Source organism: Acartia tonsa, chromosome 4 (assembly GCF_053477335.1).
Source record: "Acartia tonsa isolate MP-2025a chromosome 4, ASM5347733v1, whole genome shotgun sequence".
Lineage (NCBI taxonomy): Eukaryota > Metazoa > Arthropoda > Copepoda > Calanoida > Acartiidae > Acartia > Acartia tonsa.
The window spans coordinates 3,209,491-3,222,405 of NC_137263.1; the positions used below are offsets into that span (position 1 = coordinate 3,209,491).

Consider the following 12,915-nt stretch of genomic DNA (forward strand, 5'->3'; position numbering starts at 1 on the left):
TTCGGTTGAGGAGGGGTGTGTATACCTACTTAATGTTTTTTTAGCTTTTACCCTTTTTTCTTCCTTTAATAGTGCCAAAATAATGTTTGATGTTCAAATACAACACAAATCATGAGGTTAGGCGCTATATAAAATTTTAAGGTCTGTTTTTGCAACTATATTTTTTTTATCTTCATCCTTTAATAAGATAAGAAGCATAGGTGAGAGAATTAAAGACAAAGTACAATTTAATATAATCAACACCTGCAAATAAAGCGTATTTGTTCAGTTGTATGCACAATTTTATATTAGATTTATAATTGTTAAACTATTTATCAGTTAAAATGTGATTTTAACCCGTCCGTTGTTATTGTAACTACATATATTTTAAAAACAGTATTTATATTTTTGTAAAATTTCTATTCTTACAATTTTTGTTCTACATATTATAATACTTAGCGTTTATGTAAAAATTGCATTTACAATTATATTTATATCATATTTATCTACTATTAAAAAGTGGAGGTGCGAAATGCCATTTAAATAACAAAACAGTACTGAGAAACTGCGCTTAAAAAGTAAGGAAATTGCTGTGAATTTGCAATGTTATTTTTGTATAATTGTGAAACTGTGAAAAAAACTGCGAAAAATCGTAAAATTCCGCCGCTGTTTTTTACTAAAGTTGCATATTGTACTATAAAAAGCAACATCAAATCAAAATCTCATTGCTGAAACTCTTATTTAAGCTGAGTTCTTTTGTGTTGGTTTCCAAAAGTGGCACTAACGCCTTCCCCACTTTATCATTATTTATTTTTTATACATTTTCAGACCTAAAAAAATCTAGGAAACCAGTATGAGCGAAGATGGAGAGACAGCTCGGGTGTGGTGTGATGGCTGCTATGATATGGTTCACTTCGGCCATGCCAACTCACTCAGACAAGCAAAGGAAATTATTCAATGTTTTTTTATAAGAAAAGGCAGAGTTCAAGGGGATTAGACAATGGACGATAAATAGATGTTAATTCACATTCTCCAATGATGATTGCCCCATCTGTTAGTTACAATTAGGGTTTGAAACGTTTGGACACTCGACTTAATAAATAAAAAGCAAAAGGCCCAAAAGAATAAGAAAACGTTAATATAAAACTTTAGGTACCCTGAAAAAAGTGCTTTTACTTTAGACTATTTGAACTTTCGACCCTTTTTCCTCATCTTTCACATTGCGTGGCCCCATCCCTACGGGGTTCTTGTAACCGTTACTTAACCTAACCTAAACTAATCATACCTATAAAATAATGTTTTCCTCTCCCGAAAAAATTTATATGCGAAGTTCTGCTAAATAAATACGTTTGATTTTTTTTACCAAAATGATTATTTTTTTAAAGTTATATTTCTTCAAATAAAATATTGACAAATGTGATGAATAGGCAATGGGTAAATATTTAGTTGTTGGAGTACACACAGATGAAGAGATAACAATGCATAAGGTTTGTTTTTGTTATATTTAGTTGTTGGAGTACATACAGATGAAGAGATAACAATGCATAAGGTTTGTTTTTGTTATATTTAGTTGTTGAGTACACACAGATGAAGAGATAACAATGCATAAGGTTTGTTTTTGTTATATTTAGTTGTTGAGTACACACAGATGAAGAGATAACAATGCATAAGGTTTGTTTTTGTTATATTTAGTTGTTGAGTACACACAGATGAAGAGATAACAATGCATAAGGTTTGTTCTTGTTTTATTTAGTTGTCGGAGTACACACAGATGAAGAGATTACAATGCACAAGGTTTGTTCTTGTTTTAAAATTCATAATGTTATATGTATATTTCAATATAATTTTTAAAAGCCAAAAATATATTATATTATTTGAGCCTGTAAAAATATATCTTTTAGTTATAGAGATAAAGATGGAATTAATAAACGGACAAAGTGAGTTTTAGAGCAGACGTTCAGTTCTCAAAACAAAAAAAGATAGAAAATATGCAAAACATTTAAGATTAAGAAAATCAATTATCCTTTTAAAAAAAGTTTTGTGAATGTATTTTGAAGCATGTCCGACAAAACGACGTATAAATAAATGCGCATATGTTATGGAAATCTTCACTAAAAGTTTTTGATGTCTGTTTTCAAGAGCAGTGGAGAAAATAACATTTTCCTTGTAGCATTACAGACTGACTGACTGACGGAAGGCTAAGTGAATTATATAGTAGCTTTGCTACTATCAACAACACGATGACATAGATGTATATTGTAGGGACCACCAGTATTCAATGAACAGGAGAGGTACAGAATGGTCAGGGCCATCAAGTGGGTCGATGAAGTTGTGGAGGGAGCACCATATGTCACTACCTTAGAAACTTTAGACAAGTAAGTTCATTTTCAGGGATCTAAAGGGATAAGACAATTACCAATAATGTGATGCATGGATGTTCATCCCCTATTATGATACACAAAATTACCCTTTATGTAGATTAATACTAGTGGTTGAAACGTTTTGACACCCAACTTAATGTTCCAATCAAAACTCAAAGTTGTCGAGCTAACGAATAAGAAAATGTTATAAAACTTTGGTGACTTAAATCTTAATATAAAAAAAACCTAAAACAATCACAGGACCATTGTTTAGCTTTTCTACAACAGAGAACTCAATCGGTTCAGTATTTTATATATCTTAAGCTTCTGACAAAAAAAATCTACTTTCAGATATGATTGTGATTTCTGTGTGCACGGTGATGACATCACAATGACAGCTGATGGTACAGATACTTATCATATTGTTAAAAACGCGGGAAGATACAAAGAGTGCAAACGGACACAGGTAAGATGCAAAGAGTATTTAAGATTTTAGACATAAAGGCAAAGATTACATGATAGTTTTATACAAATAGTTCAATTAAAGTACCTAATACATATTGGACTAGGCTTATGTACCAATTTTCAAGAATTTAGCTCAATATTTACCATTTTGCTCACTGTTTAAGTTTAGATGTCATAAAACTTTGGGGACTAGTGTAATAAACAGCCCAAGTTTTAACCTACTTTTGTTGGTTTCATCACTGGGGAAGTAAATCAATTTATCGTCCATTGTCTTTACCTTAAGATACCTTATCATAAACAAAATAAAAATTTACGAGTAACAAATAATTTATTAAAAACCAATAATAAAAATTACAACATGATGCATTATATAGGTATTTAATATTTATTTACAGTAAAAAATATAATTATAATAAATTTATAGCATATCCATTTATTCTTGAATGAAAAAATAAACATAATATTCATTTATGCTGACAAATTGAACAAACGAGTTAAACTCATTAAACGGGCCAAATTCATCATCGTAATGATCATGGCCATCAACACTGCAAATGATCATCTGTACAGTAACTCCATTAGCTACGATGGTAGGAGAGGTGCAACAGACGGTTGGCATGTTGGTCATGTCGATGGCAGTGTCAATAAAAAAATAATAACTTATTTTTCCGTTTGGAATTTGCACGTTGACAACAATCTTATTAATCTCAGAGCCAAATTCATCTGAATGATCATGGCCATCAACACTGCAAATGATACACTGTTCCGTAACTCCATTAGCTACGAAGAAAGGATAGGTAAAGCAGACGCCTGGCATGTTTGTCATGTTGTTGGCAGCGGCAGTAATCATTCTCTGGCGTAAAATCTTGATACAGAAAAGAAAAATTGGCAGTAGAAAATAAATCGGTTCAATAATTGTGACGCTTTCTTGTAAACTAAACTTGTATGTTTTAATCCCTTGCTTTTATACCCAGCTAAGGGTTGATAAGCATCTCGCGCCCGGTCATAGGATGTTAACATATCCCCCCCCCCCTTCTCCTTTCGTAAGAGAGACACACTACTTGTATAAGACGACCGGTATGTCTTGCTCAAATCTCCGCCTACTTCAAAGTAAAGATAATATTTTTTAAAATTAAACGTATTTAGATGTTTGATCAATAAATAAATTAATAAAACTATTAGATATATTAACCATTTTCTAGAAACTTTGTATTCGTTAATCTTATTTGCCCTATCGAACTGGAAGCTATATAATGACTAACTTTCAAGGGTTTATGTTTTGGACTAAGTAGCATTTATTAAAAGCCGTCGTGGTTGAATATTTTACCTTTTATATTATAAAATGTGACTTAACTGATATCTACGTCGATATTTTGACTGCATTTATTTTTTTCTAATTAAATACTTTTTAATTTTCAAATGCTTAACATTTTAAGGGGGTACCTTTACAAGTTATAAGTTTAACTCAACCTGATAGTCGGAATAAGAACCCCCCTCCTCTAGTTTTTAAATAAATTGAAAATGTAATTTGTTTTTACTTAAGGTCAGGTTTGTCTACCATACTACACAAAAAAAATAATTTTCTATTTATTTCAAAACTATAGAGGGTTCCGTGCTATAAAGCACCTTGCAAATGTAAAATAGACAATGATTTTCAATTAATTAAAATCATTTTTTTCGTCCTAGGGTGTTTCCACAACCAACCTCGTGGGGCGAATGTTGATGTTGTCTAAGGAGCACTTGCAGCGCGGAGACAGGGAGTACGCTGTGGACAGGCGCTGCTCCCAGGACATGAGTTCAGATCCCAGCACCAAGTCTCCATGGACTGGTGTATCACAATTTCTACCTACAACCTCTAAAATTTTACAATTTTCAAATAGGTAGGTATACCTTATATTTATTTCAATGAAATATATTTCAAATTACCATACTTATCTTATAGGAACTAAATTTAAACTGTTGAATTATATTAATCTTGGAGCTTTTTGTAAAGTCAAATGAAAGACTTGAAGTTAAAACCTTAATTTTGATTAGGTAAAAAATTACTATTTGAAAATTTTAGACACTGCTAGTTTGTACAACCTTGCCGTGATATAATAAAAGTTCCCAAAGTTTTAAAGTCAATTAATGAGATGATACCAGAGCTGGATCTTTAAATCATTTTAGTGGTGAGCTAGATAGGGGTGAGCCAACTTTCCACCAATGAGAGCACAGCATTTTATGAAATGCCGTGCTGTGGTTGGCTGAAATTAGGCTCACCCCGATCTGGCTCACCACTAAAATGATTTAAAGATCCAGCTCAGTATAATTTAAAATCAAATATCTTCTGTTTCCCTCAAGCCATGCTGGACATTAAAAAAGATTTTAACCTGACTTAACCATTCAGAACTGAGCCCAAAAAGACTGACAAGGTTGTTTACGTTGCCGGAGCTTTTGACCTGTTTCACATTGGCCACCTGGACTTCCTCGAGAAGGCGAAGGAACTTGGCACCTACCTCATTGTTGGTCTACACACGGATCCTGTTGTTAATAGGTCAGTGTCCAGTTGGTGTAACTTGCGTAAATTTGTATGTGAGGTGTCGAGTTCGAGTCTGGACTACACCGCGACATTCTAGAGACGATAAATATGGCACTTACAGCTTCGATGTCCAGCATGTGACACAAATAGTAAAAATAGTAGGTGTATTGTCTTGGTCGTTATAGAGGCGCAATTCGTTACTAGTTTACCAAGTACACTTAGGTCTTCCAGACAATGGTTATGCGATCAAATCTTTGCTTGTCTTTTGGGTATTACTTAACCTAGTACCCTTGTCTCTCTAGGCCAGTACATAAGAACTGAGGCATTCTTTGCTTAATATTTATACCTATGACACTTTTTTATGTAAGATTCGTTTTACTTATATTCTAAAGTTTATTGTTTAGGTACAAAGGGTTTAATTACCCCATAATGAATATTCACGAGAGAACTTTGTCTGTGTTGGCCTACAGATGTGTTGATGAAGTTGTTATTGGAGCACCCTACGCTGTTACTAAGGTAGGATAATTATTGGAGCACCCTACGCTGTTACTAAGGTAGGATAATTATTGGAGCACCCTACGCTGTTACTAAGGTAGGATAATTAGTGTAGCACCCTACGCTGTTACAAAGGTAGGATAATTATTGGAGCACTCTACGCTGTTACAAAGGTAGGATAATTATTGGAGCTCCTTACGCTGTTACTAAGGTAGGATAATTATTGGAGCACCCTACGCTGTTACTAAGGTAGGATAATTATTGGAGCACCCTACGCTGTTACTAAGGTAGGAAAATTATTGAAGCACCCTACGCTGTTACTAAGGTAGGATAATTATTTGAGCACCCTACGCTGTTACTAAGGTAGGATAATTATTGGAGCACCCTACGCTGTTACTAAGGTAGGATAATTATTGGAGCACCCTACGCTATTTCTAAGGTAGGATAATTATTGTAGCACCCTACGCTGTTACTAAGGTAGGATAGTTATTGGAGCACCCTACGCTGTTACTAAATTAGAATAATTATTTTAGCACCCTACGCTGTTACTAAGTTAGGATAATTATTGGAGCAACCTACGCTGTTACTAAGTTAGGAGAATTTAATTATTGAAGCACTCTACGCTACTAAGAAACTGATAGATTTTGCAGTACAGGTATGAACTCTGATAAGGAATGCTCACAGCTGGCTAGAATAACGATGCCACCTATCCACCTTTATTTACCCCATCCCCTCCACTCCTACTGGGTGAACGAATTGACCAATAGATGAGTTCCATATTAAGAATACCCATTTTAGGAAATGATGGATCATTTTAATGTTGCTGTTGTATGCCACGGGCAGACCCCTGTTTCTGAAGACCTGGGAGGAACTGATCCCTATGCTGAACCTAAACAACAGGGGAAATTTGTCACGGTAGATTCAGGTAAGAAAATCGATTTTTTTGTATCTTAGGTACACAAGATTATCATATCTCCTTTATCCCATGCCCTCCTCTCTTACTGGATCAATAATTGATTCCATGTTAGCAACCTAAATTGACGACAATTTTTAACCTGTCACATAATATCCACGTATATTCTATCTATATATGTAAAAATATCCTTTTGGTCCTTTTTGGATATATCTACTTCTGTGATTTTCCAGTTTGTGTTGTTTGGACTTAACAATGACATTTGACCATATAATTTTTGTCTGCAATATCTCATCTGTCCGAAAAGATTTATACTATTTTATCTTTAAAACAAAAATAAATTAATTAGGATGATTGCTTCAATGGATTTGTTATTACTTGGAGCTTATATCATGTTATCAGATAATCGTGTACTTTCCCAAAATTGACGACAATTTTAACTCTGACATAATATCCACGTATATTCTACATCTATTGAAATAAACAATCTTTTTTTCAGGAAATACTCTAACAACTGAAATCTTAGTAGAAAGAATTTTAGCTAGAAGGTAAAATAAGTTTTATTATCCTTTGACATTTAATACAAGTAATAGGATGTCTGTGTAGCAAAGAATCTCTCTAACTGTTGAAACGATTTGGTTCTCCTTTACAATGAAGCTTCTCATAGGCCCAGCTAAGTTTAATAGCTATTTTGGGTAGGGTTGGCAATCCGGATCCGGAATCCGCCCAATTTTTGGCCAATTTTGGAATCCGAATCCGGAATCCGTTTTTAAATAGCGGATTCCGGATTCTTATTTGGTAGGCTAAAATTAGCGTCTTGAGTGTTTTCTTTCAACTCCTCCTCTTTGAAGGCAAAGATTTTCATCATTATATATATTATATAATATCTTTTAAAATTTGGTTCGATTCTCGGAAGTGAATTATAGAGAACACCAAGAACATTGATTTTTAGGACATATATAGCACTTAATTTCTTTTAAAAATTTAAAAATCCTTTTAAAATATTGCTAGAATCCGAATCCGGAATCCGCCAAAAATAAGAATCCGGAATCTGCAAGGAATCCGCCACTTTTTTTGACGGATTCTTTAAGAATCCGGAATCCGAATCCGGCCCAAAAATTCGACGGATTGCCATCACTAATTTTTGGGGTGGAAACACCTCCTTTCCAAGATAAATTCGCCCTAGAAATGTTATCCCCATCAATATATCAAAAATACTTTTTTCCTGTTTAAAATTTTTATCTTGAAATGTTATTTAAAAAAAGTTTTGGGAAAGTGTTGTAGATTAATTAAAATGGTAGTGTCCCTTCTGAATCAAATCTGAATAATTTAAATGATATAGTTTTGTAAAATGATTAAGCCTTTCAAAGTTTATAGACTTATTTAAAATACAACGTTAGGATTATTAGATACCTAGGATGACAAAATCAATAAAAACCAATCAGACATTGATTATTCCCCAATGATTATTGAACATCTGCCTAATACCCATCTGATTTTTGTGTTTTTCTGTTTATCATATGGATGATGTCATAATGGATTTATTCTTACTTGGATATCTTACACTACACCAGATTATCATGTACTCTAATAAAGTGAAACTTATAGCTGGCTTAAATAATGACCCCTTCCTTCTTTTTTTTACCCCTCTACCTTATCCCCTCCCCTCCAACTGGATAAACGAACTGAACAATAAATTATGTCCACTAAGCAAATTTAAATTGACAAGAATTTTTCCCCTGTCATAATATCCATGTATGTATATTCTATATCCATAATTTTTATCCTTATTTTAGGTTTGATTATGAGGAAAGAAATAGAAAGAAGGAAGCTAAGGAGGCCGCGGCTTATGAAGCTTTTGTTAAATCTAAACAAGAACAATCTTAACAATGTTTACCCAACTTATGCCCAGGGATACAGGAGTATATCAATAGCTTAAAAAATACCCCTAACCCCTTCAAAAAAATTAAAGTTGTGTCAGGGATCTTAAGAGTAAGGACATCCAAGCTTTATATTCCAATATAAACTCCCCTACTTCCCTGATTTTCTACAGAAAAATTATCCTACACTATTTCATCCTGACGTGAATTATATCAAATAATTATATTAGGCCTAAATTTTGTTAAACTTTACTCATGTTCTAGACTTAAATTACTATTTAATTGTTAAAAAAAAATTTATGTAGTTTCTAAACATCGACAAAAGTTTTGTTGAGATTGCTTCTATTAATGTCTTTAACTAACTATAAAATCTAGATATTTCTCTTTAATTTTCTTTCTAATGATTAGGCCTTTGAATCTAATGCTTTGTTAAATGTTAATATACAACCCTTAATCTACCCTCTCTTTAGTAATATAATCTTGATAAATGTGATCATTTTTATCTATTTTTTACTATTAATATGACTATTGAAAGTTGATTATTGTATACTATTTAGTATAACATTATAATTATAATTGTGATTATATTTTTATTACAATTTGAATATTTTTAAACTTTTAAACAAATTTGTGATTAAAGTTAATATTCACATATTATGTATTGTTAGGGGATGGTGATTACTGTGGTGATCTGGCAATCAAGGTATTAAGGTTACATTAAATAACTTAGAAAGTAATAACTTTACATATCTATTCAGATTAAAAGATATTGACATATAAAGATTTAAGGCTTTTTTTAAACCAAATGCTATGATGAGTCAAACAAAATAAACATCTAAAGATTTTCGTTGGGCATTTGACTTTTTGATAGTGTCTAATTCAGGGAAGCTTTTTATGTAAAGTCTTAGCTTTCTGGAATGTTTTAAAGCGCCCTAAATACTCTGATTACATAATCTCTATATTAATCATTGAACCAGCCTCTTTTATATTGATTTTATAATTTATTTTATAGCGATTCTAGTCATTTGAAGGTTTTTATAGTTTTAATTGGTGATGATTTTCATGCAAAATTAAATTTTATTCTATTTTAACTGACCAATGTTGTATCTTTATTATTGAGTGGACCTAATATACCTTAATATTTTTCTATCATCTATCCGACTTCTTCCCAATTATCAGGGCTCGGCAGCCGCGCGTCAGCCGCGTGTAAGCCTTAGTAAAATCATTTTAAACTTTAAAATTTAGCTGGATGTCTAAACCTGTTTCAAAACAGACAATCCATCCTTATATTTTATTTTGCACACAAGCGGGTTTAAACTTGAGGCTTATGCTTGGCTGCCGAGCCCTGTCTATTATTATTACGATATTAAGTAGCAGCGCAACTGCTCTACCATTATTATTTTTTATATCTTGATTATTTGCAGAATGTAAGAATGTTTGATAATGTTACAATGAGTGTGTATCTGTATGCGTGTAGAATAGTCAAGCAGAAACTGTTGAACAAGATGACCGGAGCAAGCTTCCCTGTAATATTTGTTAAGGTAAGTAATTTTAATATTTAATTTAATTTTCCTGCGTTTTGTACTACGTATTAGTTTTGATTGGATCTTAAAAGATAAGTCATTGTACAAAATATATTAGAGTACACCACCAATTATGATAAAATAACTATACCTTCTCTACATTAAAATTATTGGTAGAAAAGTGTGGATACTAAAATTTGCCATAGTATTATGCCATTTAATAAGAGAAACTTTTGAGTAGAAGCATTATATACAGCCATATGACCCTTCCCTATCTGTTAAAACAGATGTTAAATTATATAGGTAGGTATTAATTTATCAAGTTTAAATTCGCTTTTTTTAGGCCTACCGAGACTGGATAATGGATGAGAAAGGCCTAAACTTACAAACAATGCCATCCTGGAAACTCTCAAATAATAAACATGATAAAAATACTCATACTAAAATATTTTTTAATCCCACACTTTTCCAACATCTTTCCTCTGGTAAAAATAAAAGTAAGTTTCTTATTTATCTATAAAAAAATAGACCAAAAGAATTAATTTTCCAATATGCTTTCGAAACCGATTAATATCCTCTGGATTAGAACCAATTCTCAGTCCTACTGAAAAATCATGCCTATCATCGTATTACAGACAATTTTCCATCAATGTAAAAACCTAAAATTAATACAATTTTGTCAGCCTCTGAGCCTTTGGCTCCTAGGGTCTAACAAAACTGGTTTCAATCTTATAATTTTTCATTTTACTATCCGTGGAAAGCTGTCCAGTCCATTATACGATGCGATAAAACACCATAACAAATTTAAGAACATGTTTATTAAATCGTCTGTTATATTTTTCTTAATATATATACCTACCTATTTTACATCCAACCTAATAATCTCACATAGTCAGTTTGTTTGTCATTAGGTATCGTTGTTGCTTTATTATATTGTTTTTTTTAGCTTCGCTACTTGATTTTTGTTTAGATGAACCGCCAACAGATGGAAGCACCTGCAACCTAATCCTGCGGTGCACTGAGTCTAGAGGGTGCCTTCAGGTGACCGCTGTGTCGCTGGCAGCTGTACCTGGCAACCAGATCTGGTGCTCCTACCTGGTGGCTAGCAATATTCAACAATTCTTTACTAATCAATGTGATAAGAAGAATCCAATATCTCTAAAGGAATGTTGATATTAAAACAAGAAATTGTACCTACCAATCTTATTTGATAAGTGGCAATTTTCTAGCTTATTTTTTCGAGACCCCCTGAGTGTTAATAATGGCAGCTTTCTAAATAACGATTCCCTCCCTTCCACTCCCTTTGCCCCCTTCCCTCCCCTCTGACTGGATGAGCGAACTGTCCAATAAATTATGTCCATGTTAGCAACCTAAATTGACCGACAACTTTTTGCCTGTCATTATATCCATTGTGTTTATAAACTCCTTTCATACTTTTATTAACGTATTCTAAGCTAATCTAGTTTAAAACTTCAAAATTGGTAGAAACTAGGATCAAGGGGTTTATTTTAGATGAAATTATAATGGAGAAAATTTTAGGTTCGGTATTAAGTCAACTTTAGGGCGGTTAAGTTAGATTATTGGGGATATTTATATGAACAATATAAAAAGTAGATCCTATAATTAGGGTTTATCAATTACCGAAATCTTTAGCTTTATACGGACAGTCAGACATTATTTGACATACTTTGTACAACAGATATATTTGTTAGTTTGACTTTAGTATAGCACTTGATTTTTATATAAAAATGTATTTACCTTTGAGACCAAAAATAACTCTATATTGGATTTCAAAGACTTTTTTATGCTGAAATAGAGTTTATTAAAAATCAACATACATAAATATAATAGGATACATTCCCTAAATACTTTCTGACACCACTCAAGACCTCAAAATCTAGCAGCAGCAGTCCACCAGATCCTGTTCTAGCTGCATCCTGCCAGGTTCTGGTATTTAAGACTCCAGAAGTGAAAGAACTGGATGGAGAAATTCTTGCAGGATTAATTGCAGCTTTTATCTGTGAGAAAGGAGCTTATTTTACCAATAACCAGATTTCTAGGTAATCTATTTTCTAGTATGGCTTCGATTCTGATTAATTTCTGCTTTATTAGAGTCAGTTCTGATCATACTGAAAAATCGTGAATCTTAACGTATTATTGACAAGTTTCCACGAAAAGTAGATTAAGTAAATCATATAACCAATTCCTGTTTTATTGGCCCTTGTTCACTATCCACGGAAAACTATAAAATTGTGCGCTAAATATTATAATTTTATTATATCTTATTCTTAAAAAAAAACAGGTTTTTGATATTTTTCTTAATTAAAATGGAACAAGTTGATATAGAATAAAGAATAAGAGACTTTTTAAAAAATAATAATTGTAGGGAGGTAACTGGTTTAAATTTTAAAATGTTTAAACTTGTGTTGTTTTTTGTCCAAAAGTAATCCAAATGTAATCTTTTTAGAATAGACACTCGGTACCTGAAATGTAAGGAAATACTCCACCTGGACCAGAATCTGTACATCTACATCCAAACACAGTTTACAGAAACCGGTTCCGGCATCACAAAATCAGCTGACTTTTCCCGCCAGTATTATCTAGATCCATCCAGAACTAGAGTGACGCAGCAGTTTTGTATCAATGCGCGTTTGCCGCGTAATCTTGCGTCATCTCCACCATTTGCATTAGATGTATTCTCAACAATGTTGAAGTTGGCAGAGAATAATTTTGCAGAGGATATTCGACATAGAAGGAGGTATGTTGTGATTTTAATAGATTT

The 12,915-nt window shown here is 32.7% G+C and overlaps 2 protein-coding genes across 4 annotated transcripts in view; both read left to right on the plus strand.

Annotated features, from left to right (window-relative positions):
• Window positions 1–193: 193 nt before the first annotated feature.
• Pect (phosphoethanolamine cytidylyltransferase) lies at window positions 194–10,036 on the plus strand. Of its 3 annotated transcripts, XM_080155720.1 has the most exons (10): window positions 194–923; window positions 1,405–1,466; window positions 2,242–2,354; window positions 2,691–2,805; window positions 4,491–4,684; window positions 5,191–5,337; window positions 5,727–5,838; window positions 6,616–6,742; window positions 7,230–7,278; window positions 8,527–10,036. In XM_080155720.1, exons 1-10 carry the CDS (start codon window positions 833–835, stop codon window positions 8,615–8,617), a joined length of 1,101 nt encoding a protein of 366 aa, XP_080011846.1. In that variant the 5' UTR covers window positions 194–832; the 3' UTR covers window positions 8,618–10,036. The 3 variants fall into 3 exon arrangements, with proteins under 3 accessions (XP_080011846.1, XP_080011847.1, XP_080011848.1); XM_080155721.1 differs by lacking the exons at window positions 194–923; window positions 1,405–1,466 and adding an exon at window positions 1,664–1,711; XM_080155722.1 differs by lacking the exons at window positions 194–923; window positions 1,405–1,466 and adding an exon at window positions 1,677–1,773.
• LOC145315692 (peroxisomal ATPase PEX6-like) overlaps window positions 10,036–12,915 on the plus strand; it is a 29,224-nt gene continuing 26,344 nt past the window's right edge. Inside the window, exons 1-5 of the mRNA XM_080155715.1 lie at window positions 10,036–10,151; window positions 10,477–10,630; window positions 11,104–11,295; window positions 11,983–12,193; window positions 12,601–12,891. Coding sequence (XP_080011841.1) covers window positions 10,044–10,151; window positions 10,477–10,630; window positions 11,104–11,295; window positions 11,983–12,193; window positions 12,601–12,891 — 956 coding nt within the window. The 5' untranslated portion in view covers window positions 10,036–10,043. The remainder of the gene's footprint in view (window positions 10,152–10,476; window positions 10,631–11,103; window positions 11,296–11,982; window positions 12,194–12,600; window positions 12,892–12,915) is intronic.

Bases quoted from the DNA above. Each gene is read 5' to 3' on its own strand.
- Pect (XM_080155720.1), top strand. From the start codon at position 833: ATGAGCGAAGATGGAGAGACAGCTCGGGTGTGGTGTGATGGCTGCTAT. The intron at 2,806-4,490 runs GTAAGATGCAAA...TTTTCGTCCTAG, and splicing joins AAGAGTGCAAACGGACACAG to GGTGTTTCCACAACCAACCT. The intron at 5,338-5,726 runs GTCAGTGTCCAG...TTTATTGTTTAG, and splicing joins ACGGATCCTGTTGTTAATAG to GTACAAAGGGTTTAATTACC.